We start from the raw sequence: 18,501 nt of genomic DNA on the forward strand, positions 1-18,501 counted from the left end.
TGGCAAATTCATACTCAACAAGGTAAAGCATATCATTATCCTGGGTTTTATCTAATAAAATGGAAGTTAAAACATCAATGCTATTTAGTGATGTGGGTGTACTTCTGGCAAAAAAGGTAGGAAAATCCTGTGATTTGGTAAAAGTGATTCTGAAAGCCTTTGTTAAAACATTTCAGAACCGATATTTTTTGTTTGTATTTGTGTTAGCAACGTTTCCGTTTCTAACTGCATGACAAGGCATGCTAAATATAACAGCACTCCATGGCAACTGAGAACAATACTGAATGTTAAGCAATGAACAGAATTCATATTTCTTATAACCTCTCCTGCTCTCCTGTTTGTTGTGTATTGTTTGAGGTGTATTGCATTTTGTTTGAGTTTTGTGTGACTGTAGTATATGTACATATGTATGTGACTGATTATCAGAAGTCATTTGTAGCCTACATATAATCTACTTTTTGCATCTTGTTTAACCATGTCTGTATACATATTGAAAATATGACATAAAGATAAAGTTTTGAACACCCATCTAAAGATGATTTTTTTATTTCTTCTGGTATGCATTTGTACAACTAGGCAGGGCCCTATGACTCTTGAGATAATTCACCTATCAAGTCCTATGTAGCTGACGTAAAAATACTTTGAATCTATTATTTCAAATCATACCCATGGACGAATCTGAGACAATGGCTGATAACTAAATAAAAGTTTATTAACAACATGCAATGAGCAAGAACATTTTCAAAGACTACATGAAAATCTTGAAAATACACTGCAGGCTATGAGATCAATAATGCATGGTGAACTATTATGTTTAGGCAAGGCATACTTTAGTACACTCCACACTGGAGTGCATTTCCACTGTACAGCACAGGTAAAGGGAGTTTGGCTGTGTAGCAGCAAGAAAATGAAATATTCCAGTCCTCCAATGCACTAGGTGGCGCCAATAAAGAAGCTATGTGTTATCAAACTTCATAAAGTATAAATACTAATTAGTTACTATAAATGTCGAAAAATATGTATCAAGTAAACTTCATTCTCATGGTTAACATACTGTGCAAACTAGACACAACACCTGGGACATGGCAGGCAAAGTGGTACGCAGTACTGATAATGTTGCCTCCGTAACCCCAAGGCACATCATGTCATGTGTGTGAGATGGGCTGTGGAAATTGCCCTCTTTAAAATGCTAAGCTAATGAGAATCAGTTCCAGGTGAGGGAATATCTCTCTTCATCCTGCAGTTTGCTCTTTGAGTATTTAGTAATTCCTGTTTGCTTGTTAAAATATATCCAGGACAAATATTTCCATTCTGCATTACACAATGAAGAATGTGACATCATGATCAGCAATGCAGGTTCAAATGGCTTTAAGTCATAATTCTGGACTTCTGGCCCGTACTCTTCAGTTTGAGACTTCGATCCTGTTTAATTCTCTCATCTCACATGGTCACCTGCCTCTATTTCACTGTCTTGTCATTAATCAAGAACAAAATAACTTAAAATGGCTTATTAAGTGGTGGAGGAAAGCTAAAATATATAGCTATAGTAATGAAAGAAAGAGATTTAGGGGCATGCCAGACGACTTGAAGCTGAGGAAAGTGATTTTTAAAGGGATAGTTGACCACAACATTAAAATGATGTCATTATTTACTCTCTTGTCGAGAGTCTTGTCGACAAGATGCCTCTTGTCATTTCAAACCTGTATGACTGTCTTTCTCATGTGGAAGAAATATTTTGAAGAAGTCAAACATTGTCATGGTCACCAACATTCTTCAAAATATTTATTCCACATGAGAAAGAAAGTCATACAGGTTTGAACACAGTTGATACAGTTTTGTTGTCCATTCAATTCCATTATGTGGACAAAATACAATATGTTCTTTTTGTGTTCGACAGGAAAATGAAAGTCATACAGGTTTGGAATAACATGAGGGTGATTATGACAGAATTTGTTCCTTTAACACATCTGATATGATCCCTTAATGGGTTTGGTGTGCTTTGTGGGTTTGCTTTGTATCTTGTGGTTGCGTCTCATCAAATCTTTAATTTACCAGAAGAAAGATACAAGAATCCCAGAAGTGAAAATCAAAAAAACAAGACACAACAATAAACAAAGATGGGACGGACTTATAAACAAATCTGAATCCGGTTTAGTCTGGTGGCACGTCACAGCTTCTGAGCCCAAACGCTCTGTTGGATCTCAAAACCTTATCACCTTCTGAATCGTTCAAATATTGACACCATGAGCACCGTGCGTTTTTAAAAGTTTGAATGAAGAGTGCTCATAAACGTCTGTTGGGTCGGTATTCTCACTTGAAACCGAGTAGAAGCTTGGACCCGGAAACAGTATTCAATATGTCACGACTTAACAAGCAGATTAAGTGAAGATTTCAAATGAATTTACTGGAGAAATAGGTAGAGATGTTCATACAGTGGTCATTAGTTTGAGGGAGCCTGAACGAAAACGCATGATCTTCTTTTTGAGCGCATGTGAGGCTTTAATCTTGACCACATCATTGGAGGGATTCTGTGAGGACGAGGAGGAGGAAGGGGGCAAACGTGGAGGAAGTTGTTGAGGCCAGACCAGCCCTCCGCTCTCATCTGAGTCACTGGACACTGAACTGGTCCCTGGAGAGAAAGTCTCACTCAGACTGGAGTCGGAACCATTGGGCGGTGCAGGAGTGGCCTCTGACCGCTCTTGCAACCTCTTGTTCTGCTCCACAAACTGAACACTACTGTGTTTGACCGGTAAATGATTTCCGCTGAGTTCATGCACATCCTCTCTGAATATCCCCTCATCCTCTTCTTGACTGAGATCTGCAGTGGAGCACCAGAGTCGCTGATTGGATGGGTAAAATTCATCACTATGATGCTTGCCGATGTCCCGTCCCACAGTATGATATTTGGGCTCCGTTTGGGCGGCCCATCCTTGAGAGACGCAACTGTCCTCAGACCGAGAGCGGCAGGTCGACTTGGTTTGTCTCTCTCCTAGAGTTGTCCACCTTTCCTCTGGAACCCTTCTGGTTAGGGACCGAAGAAGAGCCCACTTTTGAGATGGAATGGGCTGGTGTTGTTCACGGGACGGTACGCAGGTGTGATTGCAGCAGGTGTGAATGTGTGGTTTCACGGTATCTGACATCGTGGGACGACGTTTGTTGTAAACCGGTTGATGACGAGGCGAGTCGTTGCTACTGTCGTAAACTTCTTTAACTCCATACTGATCAATTTCTAAGGAGGATTCTGGCTCATCACTGCTTAGGGAAGTTGGTCCAATCTGAGCATTGGAAAGGTTCATGTAATATCTGTCTTGGGTCTCGCCCTCATTCACTTCCTCTGAGAGCGGTGCCCATTCCTGCCATTCCGACTGGTCAAGTGAAAGCTGTGGGTAACCAGGAGGGTAATTGTGTAAGCCTTGCCACCGATCGGGCTCAGGGTCGAGTCCTGCTGTAGATCTGAAGTGTCGCCGCTGCAGGAGTCTCAGGATGTACGTCTCCACACGCATAGCCTGCTGGATGTCCTCTTCGGTTGGGCCGTCATCTATCTTCACTGTAGGATCAGCCTGAGCATCAGAAGTGAGGCTCATCTCAGCTGTAAGGCTTTCATTCCCATCAGCCATCTGATCTGTAACCCACTGAGGGCTTTCTTCATCTTCTTCTTCATCCTCTATTCCCTCTGCAATACCCTCCAATGGGGGGTATGGGGCAGAAAATGAGCGGGGAAGGCTGGCATGTACTGCGGGCTCCATATGACCCTCCCAGTCCAGCATGTAGGCATCTGTCAGCATGTGAAAAAATTAATGGTTTTATGAGAAATAAAACTAGTTCTAAACACCAGGGGTTTTCAAACTTTCTGATGCCAAGGACCTCAAGTATGATGATCCCCTTGCAAACGACTCCCTTCTTCAAAAGCAGCTAGGCCTAAGTTTTATTGTAGACACTTTTATACTGTGTGGGTAAAATGTAATAATTATATTATCAAGACCAAATTAAATATTAAGTTTTAATTTAATTTAATTTTGTTTTAATACGTTTCCCCCTAAATGCACCCACCTTGCAGGGTCTATGGGCATCAATTTGAAACCCCCTAGTTTAAATCACAAAATACTCATAGGTCCACGGGGTAATTCATAGTACTGAGAGTACAAATTAATGCTCTGATATAGAATAAGCAAAAACACGGGATTTAAAGAAACACTCACCCATAGATCTGGGCCTGTGACAGGAGGCAGTGAGTTTTGGAGAGGAGCAGGAACGCAGTGGAGGAGACAGACTTTCACTTTGCTCATAAAACCCTGAGGGGTCAAGATAAGTTGAAATCTTATTTTCAATGTTATCAGCTTTCATTCTATTATTCACAACATCTGAGTGTAAGTTTTTCACATGTGTAACCAATACGCCTCACTATTAAAAATGACTTTACATGGCAACACATTTCATAACACAAAACCAGCTCATTGCATACTGTAACTAGGTGTGCGCAATACTGTATATCTGTGACCATATCGGAAGTGGGAAATGGTTGGTGTCAGAATGGTTAGGTTGATGTTAGAAGCAGAAGCTTGGATTACTCTTTTTCTGTTTGAGGTTACACAAGTATTCAAGAAGTTCCAAGCTACAAACTATTCTACTGTTCTTCTTCTGAAATACAGTATGTAAACTCAAGATCAGAGCTTTAGGAACACAAAACAAAATATAGCAGCCTATATATTTAACATTGTCCATCTCATCTGTTATAACACCAACTATACCAAATATAGGGTTTTGACCAACATTTTTGTGCATCTGTACATAGTAAAATATATCCATAACAAGTGTGCAATTTTGCAGAACACTATCTGGAATAAATGATTCTTAGAGTCATGGAGTACCTGAGCTTGATGTGCTGGGACTGTCCAAATCCTCCTCTGTATTCTGCTCACATATGAGTCCTGTCTCCATCCTCAACTCACTGAGCTGCTGTTGCAGTGCCAGCATCAGCAGACTGGGGGCACCCTGGAGCCGGTTCTGCAGGGTACAACAGAAAGGTCAATAGTGAGGGCAAGTAAAAATGAATGCATTTGGCAGACACTTTTATTCAAAGTGACTTACACTGCATTCAAGCTTTATCTTTGATTAGTTCATGCATTTCCTTAGAATCAAACCCATAACCTTGACATTGGGAGCGCTCATGCGTTAACGTTTGAGCTACAGGAATGCAGTAACCCAATACAAACACAATAACAGACAGATGTTGCTTTTCCACTGTGTGGTAAGACTCGGGTCGGCACGAGTCGGCTCGGCTCGCTTTACTTTGGCTCGGTTTAGTACCCCTTCAAAGTGGATTATAGACTGATCATTATGGTTGCGCCACCACCTCGTCTACTGACCCCAATACAGTAATTTCTTTTTTCAAGTTGCATGTGACGGTCGTTTAAAGCAAGTAGTTTAAAAAAGTTGTGCGAACAAATGATACTGCGGTAGCTGTTGCTGACTATTCAAATCTAGAGGGTTTGGAGTCTCGTATCACAAATCCAATGACACTGGTAGTGACGATTCTCAGCGATCTGCAGTGTTTACACGTCACATTTTAGTATCGGTACGGCTCGCTTAGAACCTCAACCGAGGTGGTACTAAAAAAAGAACCAGGTACTAGGTACTGTACATAGTGGAAACCCCCCAAAAGTGAGTGGTACCGAGCCACACCATGCAGTGGAAAAGCGCCAATACAAGCACATAGCTGAGAGGACAGTTGTAGGGTGCAATGCATCAGCATAATATAGTTAATATATAGTTAATCTTTCCCCATATTAACCTAATGTATGCCCTAGATTGCCATTACTCGCCCTCACGCTCACTGCATAAAACACTGTTAAATCTTAAATCATTTAAAAGGTCCGTTATATTACAGCCCTAAAAACTGGTCTCTTGAATAAATGAAAATGGTAATGATGTATTGTGCATCTGCATTAGAATAATCTACGATTATTTGTGTGACAGATGGATGTAGGATGGTTTGGATAGAAAGCTTCAAGCATTCAAGCACAGGTGTGTGTGTGCATGTCACCAGTGTAGTGTGTGCACCACTGACAGCAGTATATGCATATGCACCAATCCCAGAACATCAATAATTTACCAAAGATAGGACAGATACTGTTGAGTATGCTATTTTTTAATCCCGTTCTGGTTTTGTTTCAGGACCTAGTTTCATTCTCCCGACAGCTAGATCAAAACACATTGTGGTTGGCACCACGTTGCAAGTGAACCTGTGTTTAATGCAGTCTGGGTCTGGGTTTTATTTAAGTTTTGTTCATGGTTTAGTTTGTCCAGATTTTGTCCATGCATCACAGTATGTTCCACACCTGGCCTGAATCACCGCTCAGTGAGTATTTTTGGTTTCTTGTTATATTTCGCTGGTCTATGACGCAAAGGTGGTTTAACTTGGGTCATTATTTTAACCACTTTCAGTTCAGTGTTCTCTCAGTTCTCTCCCCCCCATAATAAAGGGTATAATGATGACAACCAATGTTTGGGTGTAGAGATCCAAGACAGATGTGAGAAATAGACTGGAGAGATTTTTCAAAAGCTAATAAAACTAATTTTTCAGTGGACTTTCAACAATTTAGGTTGAGACAGGCTGATGCACAAGGTTAAGATATGTTTGGAATAACTTTGTTTTATATAACATGGAGGCTTGCCACAGTAATACCGGTTACACTCGTATGACGGACAATCACGGTATGAAATTTTATTTTAAAGAGGAGACATGAGAATGAGTGAAACCTAATTGACATCAGTCAATATCTTGATGTATAGAAGAGCCTGTTAGGCAAACACTTTTTGTTTTTCTGGTTAAAACTCTTATCACATCTCTTCACATTGCGCAAGTTACTTCACTTAAATAGTCCATGAATGAGTAAATGAAAACGAGTGAGTGAATTCGAACACCGATTGCACTGGAAGTGCTCACAGTGAATGGGTATTTTCTAGCACAAGACTGGTCAACTCTGGCTCTTCAAGATCCACTTTCCTGCAGCATTCAGCTCAAACCCTGATTAAAATTACATGTATCTTTCTATTAATCCTCAAGACATTGATTAGCTTGTTCAGGTCTGTTTGATGGAGTAAGAGCTAAACTCTGCAGGAAAGCCAGAGTTGCCCACACCTTCTCTAGCAGCGAGCCGTTGAGTGTACATCAGTGTACACTTGTTATTGAGGTGCATTATGGGACTGAATGAGTGTACTGTATGAGTGTTCAGCCAGCAGCTATCACCCTTACCCCTTTTCCACCAAGACAGTTTGAGTGCTGGTTCAGAGCCAGAGCCTAGTTTCAAACCGGTTCTTTGTCTTTTGACACCCAAAGCACCAGCTCTGAACCAGGAAAAGTGGTTTGTAATTAGCACCAATACATTGCTGGTCTAGAAGTAAGAATAGCTTGTGTCAGGGGCTGGGGGCGGGGTTACCGTGACCAACAAGACAAACAGAAACTTGTAACCCCCATTTTTTAAATAGCAGCTAATCGAGCTAATAGCAGCTCAACTGTATTCTCAGTCTATGCGAATCACGGCGAGCTGCACGAACGTGTTGGATTCGCCGCGTTTGGATGCCGATGTAGGTTCGCAAAGCCATGAGCATCAATAATAAAGCAACGACTGCCATTGTTGATGGAAGGCTTGTTTGAGATGCATTGCTGGGTAACATGAGATGTATACAGTGACCTAAGACCTGGATCTGTGGTGGCTCTCTGGCTTGTGGAAAGGCAAACTTGTTCTTAGAAGGCTCGTCAGTCGAACCAACTCCGAACCGACAATAGCTCTGGCTCTGAACTAGCACCCGGTTCATGCTGGTGGAAAAGGGTCAAGACTGGTTGCCCACTGAAGCTAAGGAGGGTTGAGTCTGGTTAGTACCTGGACTGCTGTTGGAGGAGGTGTTAGTGAGGCCAGCAGGGGGCGCTCATCCTGTGGTCTGGGTCTGTGTAGGTCCTAACGCCCCAGTAAAGTGACGGGGACACTCACCGTCCATCAGATGAGACGTTAAACCGAGGTCCTCACTCTCTGTGATCCTAAAAAATCCCAGGATGTCCTTCAAAAAAGTGTAGAGGTGTAACCCCGGCATCCTGGCAAAATTTGCCCATTGGCCTCTGTCTATCATGGCCTCCTAATCGTCCCCATATACTGATTGGCTTCATCAACCTGTCTCTAAATCAATAAGTTGGTGTGTGCTGGGCGTTCTGGCGCAAAATGGCTGCCGTCGAATCATCCAGGTGGATGCTGAACATTGGTGGTGGTTGAGGGAGATTCCCCTCTTCCATATGTAAAAGCGCTTTGAGTACCCAGAAAAGAGCTATATAAATCTAACAAATTATTACTCAATGTTGTTGACACCAAAACAAATGGCCGTCGAGTCAAATAGTATATAATGGTATTGGGGAGCGATTTAGGACACAGCATGCTAATGTCTCAGACACATGTGTCCTTAATCTTTGGTTCAACTAATCCTTTAATTGTGTAAATTAATCATTTATTTTCACTTTATTTTTTCAGCTTAATATTCTTTTTAGAAATACCAGTATAATCAGGACTGTGAAAATTATGATATCATGGCAAATTTTAATGTTTTATTCTCTACATTATCCAGTTTTTCATCTATTAGTAGGCCCATAAGGGAACCTACACACTGGAGAACGCAGAGAGTTTGGTGGCTGAGACTGCGTTAGATCCATTTTAAGGGTTTGGAAAGATATAATCAGTTTGAAATCAAGTGGAAATACAGCAAATTGGATTTCAAAAAGCACAACCAGACCTGCCTCTCTGAAATTCTCATTGGACAATTGCATCAGATAACTGCATCAGAGATAAGTTAAAATGTTCTGATATTTGAGTCAAATGATGGAACACTGCTTTCTTCTATGTTCTTGCAATACACCATTTCCATTGAAATCAGCAGGTTTGCATCACCGCTTGAATTCACCTGGCCATTCTACATGACAAAAATAAGACTTAAGAATGTGTTCTTAGAATTGAATCGCTCATAAAACCATGGCAACATGGTTTAGCGGTCGAGGTCAAAGCTCAAGCGCATGAGAGAAAATGACAAGTATAGAAAGGAAAAACAGAGGACAAAGAGAGAGAGAGAGAGAGAGAGAGAGAGAGAGAGAGAGAGAGAGAGAGAGAGAGAGAGAGAGAGAGAGAGAGAGAGAGAGAGAGAGAGGGGACCAGAAATACATTCAATACAATCAATGTGTCAGGGGGGTGTGTGCCCCCCCCCCCATACACACACACACCCCCCCTGAAAACAGTTTAGATGATTTCAGAGCTAAAATCAGCTATTCTCTCTGAAGTCTGACTCCACCTCGTCTTGTGTTCCCTTGGAGATCTTTGATTCTGCTTCATGATTAACTGTCGTGCGACGGATCAGCTGGTTCGGTGTCTCGCCCTCAGAGGCCTCACGCACAAAAGCATGCAGAAGGCAGCAGTCTATTTGATTATCACAGAAACAGACAGGACCTGAGGGAGATCAGGCTGCATGTGTATTCTCATTATCCGGATGCCGTGAGCGCCTTGCCTTTAATGTGCCAAAATGGGACACACAACCAGCATCCTACTTCTACACACACACACACACACACACACACACACACACACACACACACACACACACACACGCACACACACACACACACACACACACACACACACACACACACACACACACACATACCACCCTGCCCCCACTATATCAGCTTACACACACATCAACATAACAGTCCTGAAGTCCAAAATACATCACTGCACTAATCCACACATCCACAGCAACTACAGCAGGAAAACTTTGGCCTTGAATCGTGGTTGATGTGTGTTTAAACAGACGTTGTATGTACTGTACAAACTAGCTACTGTAATGCAAACACTGCTGGGTTCTCAACTACAAAGCTGAACTACAAATAAACTGGTTTATTCGTAAACTTTGTTTGTTAGCTGGTTTAAAGCGCCGAGATTAACATGAAAAAACTGGGATGAGTTATAAGAATTTTTCACAGTTACATTGCTAATTATATAATTAGAGGGTGCATGTGTAATTACATGTTACCCACAGGGCTGTGAGTGTGAGTGTGTGTGAGTGTGTGTGTGAGCACTCCATCCTCACTGTAGTTGCCTGAGGACTAGGAGATCAAATTGGATTCATTCTAATTGGTTAATTAACAGCTGAATTTTGAATCAGTCAGGAAAACAAAACAGATAGATAGATAGATAGATAGATAGATAGATAGATAGATAGATAGATAGATAGATAGATAGATAGATAGATAGATAGATAGATAGATAGATAGACTCTTGCTGACTGAACTGAAGGATGTTTCCGGTGGTCGCTGAAGCGGAGCGCGTGGCCGCTGACAGCTCATTTGGGTGATGCGTCTCGAGCGCACGCGCCCGTCCCGCGAGAATCTGCCTTATTAATATTCCGCTCCATGCGCCTTTTGTCTGAACCATCTATGGGGATGAACTCTGAGGAAAAGAGAGACCACAGCTAATTTGATTTCTCTCACCGCCTTATCACCGGCCTTTTATTGAAAACGGAGTTAGAGTGAGGTCCGAATCCCTGCAGGCAGACATTCTGATGGACAGGTAATGAAAGGACAGGAGGGACTATGCGCTCTGTTAGTTTATGAATATCACTTTGATAAACACTGCTTCCACTTATGTAGACGAAATACGGAGTTTAAAATAATAATAATTAAAATATAAATATTTACCCAAACTGTTTCGTCAACGAAATTTAAGACTTTATTTTTTTAAGTCATATAACTCTTAATGATAATTAGACAACAACATAACATTTAATATAATATATGTTTAAAACAAGAAATTCATAGCTTAATATTTCTAGGGGTAGAAACTGATAAATCCATACGAAACGAACAATGGATAGTTAAAGGACCACACGCCCCGCCCTCTTTCCATTTGCACATCAATCACAGCTGTCAAAAACATTCACGTGCTGTGAAAAGAAATTGTTTTTATTTATACAGCACAACTGCTGCTAAATGGTATCATAGCGGCATATTAGTGTTATAAAACCCACACACGGCAGTTTTCACGTGCCAATTACATAACACCAAAAAGTAGATATTTTAAACAAGCCTCTTGTTTTCTACACTCATACACACTAATAAAGGCCCTTTATTGGTAGGCTATCTATGGTTTCATTAAGAACCTTTAACATCCATGGATCCCTTTCATTCCACAAATGGTTCTTTAAATATTCTTTAGGCTACATTAATGAAAAACATGATTATTTTAAGAGCGAAAAGGATCCTTGGTGGACCAAAAATGCAACAAAAAAAGCAAAAAAAAAAAAAAAAGCAAAAAAAGAAACAACAACAATATATATATGTATATATATATATATATATATATATATATATATATATATATATTTTTTTTTTTTTTTTTTTTTTTTTTTAAGTGCACTTGGCTAGAATAATAATGGCAAGACTGCCTGGCACTATACATCAGCATCACTCGTCTTTTTAAAAAACTTTTCCCAATACTTTGCGAATATCCACATCTCCATAAAGCGCCAGTGACCCGCTGGAGGGAATTCCTGGTTTTCATCACCTACCAGCTGAAGTCTTAAAGTGAGCTGCTCCTGTTCTCTGCTGCTGCGAGCCGGACCCACATCACCCCAGACCGGGCATCCCGACACCGAGTCCCCGAGCGACAGGGCTCCGAGAACCAGACTCTCCTGCCGCTGCTTCAGGATCTCCAGTTCACACAGCCACGCGAAACTGGCCTCCAGACGCTGTTTAATCCTCCTGTGCTCTTCCATCATCTTCAGAGGAACCCCGAGGTCCACCAGGAGCCTCCTCGCTCTTCCCAGCAGAACAAAAGCAATCAATCTTTCAATATGATCTGCGTCAGCCTGCTTCTGCTACAATGTGCACGTTTATCACGTTACAAAGAGACACATATCCATTGGGTTTGAGTGTTTTACCCTAACACGAGCCTCGGTTGCTCATATCCCTGCCGTCGGACGGACAATATTTGGGAATATCAGTTTTGAATTTTTTCCTCTCACATTGCTGTACATTGAGGTGTTCCCTGCTCATTAGAATATTCCGCCCTTTCCGCTGTGATTGGTTGTAAGCTCTCTGACACCGCCCTCCTGAGGATCTCCCACACTCCTATTGGTCACTCCTCTGTAGATTCATTTGCATGCAGACCGTGGCGGTCTTCGTGAGCTCAAGCATGGGCGGGATGAATGGATGAACGAATGAATGAATGAATGGACGCCGAGAATATTAATTTGTCTGGTGCGTGTGATCGACCCCAGACGACAGGAAAATTCATGCGCTGACTTAATAAGGATAATTAATGAATACTAGGTTATTACATGGGATATTGTCATTTGCAGGGAACTGGAGCAAGCCGTCATTCATTTCGACCTGGATGATTTTAGATATTGGCATTTACTTCGATTAAATGAATGTTTATTTTTTGGAATTATAATATATGTGTGTATATATATACACATATACATACAAAAAAATAAACATTCGTTATAGCCTATATATTTAATATTTAAAAATATTTTATATATTTATATATATATATATATATATATATATATATATATATATATATATATATATATATATATATATATATATACATTTAAAAATATGTAGGCATATACGATTTATTTGAACAAAATAAAAATCTAGTAGGCTATGCGTCTGGCTATTACGTAATGAAAGGATTGGGTTATGTCTCCATCGCGTGGCTCTCTCTTGTGTGGGAAATAGTAAGTTTCCATTTTAATGAGGTGTTAAAAGCTTTGACTAAGCTTCAGGCACACTTCCAAAAGCATGATGCCATTTTGATATTAGCATACTTGTAACACTGCATTTGAGAAAACAAGTACAATTTAGTAGTAACATTTCTGTGGGGCATCTAACGTGAAGCATTCTAGAAACTTCAAGGGGAAAAGGGGCATTCAGAATAAAACTCGTAAGGTATTTTCCCAGTGTTGTTTTATTATTATTATTTGTTGCTCTCTGTCTACTTCACATAGATCAGAGAGCCACTGAATCAGAGCTTCTATTAGACAAAAGTTGTTGGAAGAATGGAAAACTGTGCACAGCACAGTTCTGCTTCCTATATCAGTGAACACTGCACGTATTGTCATATACATACAGTGCGTATGGAAACATGTACAAACCAGCCTGGTCTAGAGATAAAAATAGATCTAAAAAAAGGAACAAAAAAAAAATAAAAAATACAGCAAGTCATTGCTACAGCAGTTAAGTTATGGGATGCCACAGATGGACATCTACAGAAATCAATCAGAACACTTTCAAGAAAATAAAACAGTTGATTTGTAAGACAGTTTGTTGCCTGGACACAGTTGTCCTGTCATTCAAGGAACTACAGCAACGGTACAGTGGAAATGACATCAGTGGAACGGGTCTAATGCACCGAGTATGATATGAAAACTCTAAATATAATTTAGGACAATCTTTCTTTAGCCTAAATACTTCATCACAAATGCTCAATGTAATTTAATTCTCTAATAGTGACGACACATTTTTCAGTTGCAAAATGCGAACTCAAATCTTTGGTCAGATACATCATGAGAAGTCGCTGCATACGAGCAAAAAGATCAGGCTGAAAGTTAATCGTCGTGTTTTTGCTCTGGTGGAGTCAGTAATGTTTTACTCTTGGAGCTTTTAACAAAGTGAACGGGTGCTTCACAAAGAACTTCACACACACTTACACACATACAGTACAGTGAACTTGATTGTGACAGTCATTCATTTGATTTTCACTCAGTTCCAAAATACCAAACCATGCGCAAACAAACGATTCATCGTTTCTCTAAAAACGCAAGTAAAAAAAAGAGAAATCAGAACACACACCCAACAACCTATACAGATGCACTCTAATGCCAAAATAAAAGCTCTTAAGATTTATAACTGAGAGACGATTTTAACAGTAAATAAACCAGAAGGAGAAACTGTCCAAACTGTAATGATCTCAAACCGCAACAAGCGTACGCTCTGGAATAAGACGCCGCACAGAGCAACACTAAAGATGCACAGCAAACACTCGATCAGATCCCAAAGCGCTGGACTGTGGAGAACATGATTCAAATGCTTTTCTGGGAAAACAAAACCAGATCTTACATTCATTCATCAATACAATACCATGTAGCTGAAATATTATCATATGTCCCACCGGCAATGTGCCAGCAAACATATATTTACTGTATATCAGGCTTTCTGTCCCACAACGCGCCTTGACGTAAAGTGCCACATCTCTTCATGCCGTCTAAAATTTTTGTCTGCATAAAAAGGGAATTGTTGCATTTCATATTGTAATATATAAATAAATTCTACCATCTATAAATACTATATTTGGTTTAGGCCAGAGCACTTGTGCTCTATAAAAATAGCATAACCACCTCCCCATAACTTTTCTTTTATTTGACTGATTTAAAATGACAAAATATGGGCTACGGCGGGCTAAATGAATAACTGTGGTTTCCCGCGGTGCTTCCTGGTCCAGACTCTCACCTCACAGCAGGGAATATGTGGAGGTTTGGGGCTTTCTGAAGCCGGGCGGATGTGTAAACAGACGCCCAGTGGATTGAGCTGCTGGGCAAGAACAAGGCAGTCTGGCTTCATGTGCCGGGAGGAAGTGGAATGATTTCAAACGTCACACAAACACACTTACATTCACCAAAATAGACACCGATTCGAATTACGATACACGTCTCAAACGTGCTTGTGCGTGTTGCTGATGAAAACGCGGTTTAATAATTATAAACGCTTTCCGTCTAGAGCTTTGATAAGTGTCCTATGTACACAAGTGAACAATAAATATCTGCAATGACCTCTACGTATATTGAAATATATATTAAATCTGGAATAAAGTATATATTTCAAACATATATTTTTCCTACATCTTCAAATAAATCAGGAGATATCACAGTTTAGTAATCAAAAACTAACAACGTTTTATCCATCTTCCCGTCTGCGGTGTCCCTTTTCACAGTCTTTCTCTGGTGCAAATACACATTAGCATAATGGTTAACGCTTCACGGAAATGGAAGGTCTCCGTTTTTAGCGCAAATGGCCCTTTTTGCAGAAACTAAGCAGTGAATGAAACCTTCCAGCACAGGATCATCAAGGGAACCAGCCCTGATGTTATAGTACGAGTGAACTAGATTTCATAATGCTCAGTGATCTCGTTCATCACAGCTCTCACTAATGGAAAAGGGACAGGGCAGCTGTGGCGTTACTGGTCAAAATCAAGCTAAAAAGATCATTCTTGGTACCAATGAACCAATAAAAACACTTCAAAAGAAAGGAGGGCTAAAAATAAAAAGCATGCTCTTCATTTTCCTGACACCCTTCCTCGTGTCCATTCTGTTCCTCTGACAGGAGTGTAGAGTAACATCCTCAGAAAGAGAACCTGAAAGAAAGCTGGAACAGTGATGGGTCCGCTCGGACCGTAACCGTCCCACAATTCCATGGGACAGATACGGCCCCGCTTCCCGCGGGTTGACTTGGATCCACTTGGATCGTCCGATGGCATCGTCTGGTCCATCTCTTCTTCTTCTGGTATCTATCAAGTGTCTCTTTTGTTTGGTATGCATAGTCAGACACGCACAGATGGGCCCTTTGTTTTTTGCCTTTCGCTCTTATACGTGGCTCTACATTGCACAGCGCTCCCTGGTGGCCTGGAGGGTGACTGTCAGTGATATCGACTCCTCTTCTCGTCCGAGTCCGAGTTGTAATCTCGCAGTCCCACACCTTTCTGTAGGTTCAGTAAGGAATCCTTCATCTGTGTGGAGACACGTATGCATGCTATTATAATAATCACGTTCAATAAAATCACGTCAGCGTGTATGCAGACATATTACCTGATCCAATAACAGTACTGAAGATTTGATGATCTCTCTCCATTTCTGCAGCTCAGCATCATGGTACCTCTGCTGGGACTCCAGAAGCTGTGCCCATTCCATCTGTGTCTGCGGCAGTTTACTGCTAAAACACAAGATACACACACATGGTGACAAGAACACCACAGGCCCTATTTTAACAATCTGAAACGCAGGTAACTTTGTGGGCGGGTCTTGGGCGCTGTTGCTATTATACTGGCGGGATAAATGACTCTTGCGCCCGACGCAAATCTAAAATGGGTTGGTCTGAAGTAGCTTCATTACTCATAGGTGTGGTTTGGGCGTAACGTGAAATAAACCAATCAGAGCGTCATCTCACATTCCCTTTAAGAGCAGGGGCGCTTGTTCCATGGCGGATTGCTATTATAACGACGGATTTGCCAGGCGCACGCCAGGAGCGGTTCACAGCCGAGGAGAACGACGTTCTCGTCAGGGCCGTAAAACACAGAGAAGTGACATTGGGGATGGAGAAACCCACCCAAATTAGCTTCGGTTAAACAAGCGTATGATAATTTTGGTAAATGTGTAAGCTAGATTTATGCCTATTTATTCACATCTTCATGGACACCACAATGATTTCCCTCATGTGTTAATATCTTTCCCTGTCATAATGTAGCCTATGATTTGCAAAAATGGCAACTGCTGCATCTGTGTGTAGATGAGAGAAGCAAAGTGTATGCGCGTTGTGCACACGCTACATTGATTATGGCCAAGCATGCGCCCTTAAAATAGCCTCTGAATAACGCGCCACTGACTTTAGACGAGGTTTTTCCTTGTCAGTGGCGGAATTGTTTTCTAAACCTGCAAAATAGCACCAGGGAACATTTGCGCCGGAACACGCCTCCTCTTTCCGCTGAACCGCCCCCGGGAGCGCAAATTCATTCTCTAATTTACCGACGTGCGCCTGTGGAGGGAAAAGTGCGCTTTGCACGGGTGCAAAATAGGAATGAGACATGCGTCGGTGTGCAAAGTCAATTGCGCTGGGTGCAAGATAGGGCCCCACAACTCAGTGATCTTCATGGGTCTGTTGAGTGAGTTTAAAGGGATAGTTCACCCAAAAATGAGCATTACCCCATGATTTACTCACCCTGAAGCCACCCTAGGTGTATATGACATTCTTCTTTCAGACGAATACAATTGGGAGTTATATTAAAAAATGTCTTCTGAATTGAAGCGATTGCTTTCGTGTAAGAAAAATATCCATATTTAAAACTTCATCGACTAAAATAACTAGCTTTCGGTAGACGGCTTTACGCAAGTCAACTTGCGCCAAAAGAGTAACACTTGAACTTGACGCTAATTCAGAAATTATTCTTGAACAGCAAATCAGCATATTATAATGATTTCTGAAGGATCATGTGACACTGAAGACGAGTACAATTCAGCTTTGCATCAATCAGGAATAAATTACATTTTAAAATATATTCAAATAGAAAACAGTTAGTTTCAATTGTATTAATATTTGACAGTATTACTGTATTTTTATCAAATAATTTCGTAATCACAAGACACTTTCAAAAACATTACAAATAATTACTGACTGTAAACTTTTGAATTGTAGTGTAGAAATTGATAATAATGACTTTGCTGATGCAAAGCTCCATCAGAGTGAAGCAGTTTTGGTGTGTATGTGTGTGTGTGTGTGTGTGTGTTGTACCTCTCATGTAGGCGTAAGCCCTGCCAGCTGGTGAGGCTCTGTGCAGAATACTCCAGCATCCAGAGTTTATAGAACAGCATCACATTCAGAAACACCAGTAGCACCAGACTGCAGAGAGACAACAAACAACTGAGCACTCCTTCAAGAAGACCATGGACACATTCAGTGAGGAAAACAAAGACAAACGCTGGCGTGTGATAGTAAGAGTGGGGGAAGTCGAGGAAGTCTATGAAATGTGCCACATACGGCCATACATTTTTGCTGCATTCAATTCAAAGTCAAACGTGAGATATTCCTACTATTGTCCACAGAAACAAAATGGTAATGTTGTTAAATTGTCCATTGCTTTCTATGTTCTAAATTCTAAATTCTGACTTGTTGTGTTGACTTGAGCGCAGCATAAAACTGATAGAGGGGAACCAAGAAAATGGACTAGAATTATTGATATTATTGTGGGCGGAGTTATATTTTGTTATGGGTGGGGCTTAATTTAGTTGTGGGTGGGGCTCAATGTTGTTGAGGGTGGAGCTTAATTGTGTTGTGGGTGGTGCTCAATATTGCTGTGGGTGTATGTGATTTTTTTAACAGAAAGGATAAATATTTGACAACAGTAAGGGAATGTACCTTATACAGATCCTAAGGCCAACCACAAGAGGCAAAACCAAAAAATAAGAAAAGAAAAAAGTTTCACCAAGTCAGATTTATAAAAACAAACATAAAAATGAATAAACTCATGTCAGTACTAGTATTATGCAAAATTAGCACTACTTACACAAAGCTGATGATGAGTAATGGTTTGGAGAGGTTGCTGAAAATCCCGGCCCCTGGTGTGTGCTCAGGAGTGTGTCTTGTCTGAGTGGAACCTGTGGGCGGAGCCGATGCAAATGCAAATGTCATATAAA

General features: G+C 40.9%; 2 protein-coding genes across 10 annotated transcripts in view; both read right to left on the reverse strand.

The window, feature by feature from the left end:
- Positions 1-2,027: 2,027 nt before the first annotated feature.
- Positions 2,028-12,064, reverse strand: dact3b (dishevelled-binding antagonist of beta-catenin 3b). Its single transcript, XM_081373113.1, has 4 exons — positions 11,599-12,064; positions 4,869-5,004; positions 4,200-4,292; positions 2,028-3,775 (listed from the first exon to the last, which is right to left on the reverse strand). The coding sequence occupies exons 1-4, from the start codon at positions 11,806-11,808 to the stop codon at positions 2,427-2,429; spliced, it is 1,788 nt and encodes a 595-aa protein (XP_081229239.1). The 5' UTR covers positions 11,809-12,064; the 3' UTR covers positions 2,028-2,426.
- Positions 12,065-12,992: 928 nt separating this feature from the next.
- The window catches only part of gramd1bb (GRAM domain containing 1Bb), a 112,968-nt gene continuing 107,459 nt past the window's right edge, over positions 12,993-18,501 (reverse strand). For 5 of the 9 annotated variants that reach the window (XM_081373276.1, XM_081373277.1, XM_081373274.1 and 2 more), the window contains 5 exons: positions 18,372-18,462; positions 18,224-18,235; positions 17,600-17,707; positions 15,904-16,027; positions 12,993-15,824 (listed from right to left, as the gene is read on the reverse strand). In XM_081373276.1, coding sequence (XP_081229402.1) covers positions 15,735-15,824; positions 15,904-16,027; positions 17,600-17,707; positions 18,224-18,235; positions 18,372-18,462 — 425 coding nt within the window. In that variant the 3' untranslated portion in view covers positions 12,993-15,734. The remainder of the gene's footprint in view (positions 15,825-15,903; positions 16,028-17,599; positions 17,708-18,223; positions 18,236-18,371; positions 18,463-18,501) is intronic. The other 4 variants (XM_081373279.1, XM_081373273.1, XM_081373275.1 and 1 more) reach the window with 2 other exon arrangements.

The sequence above is a fragment of the Scardinius erythrophthalmus genome, assembly GCF_964197995.2.
Source record: "Scardinius erythrophthalmus genome assembly, chromosome: 8".
Classification (NCBI taxonomy): domain Eukaryota; kingdom Metazoa; phylum Chordata; class Actinopteri; order Cypriniformes; family Leuciscidae; genus Scardinius; species Scardinius erythrophthalmus.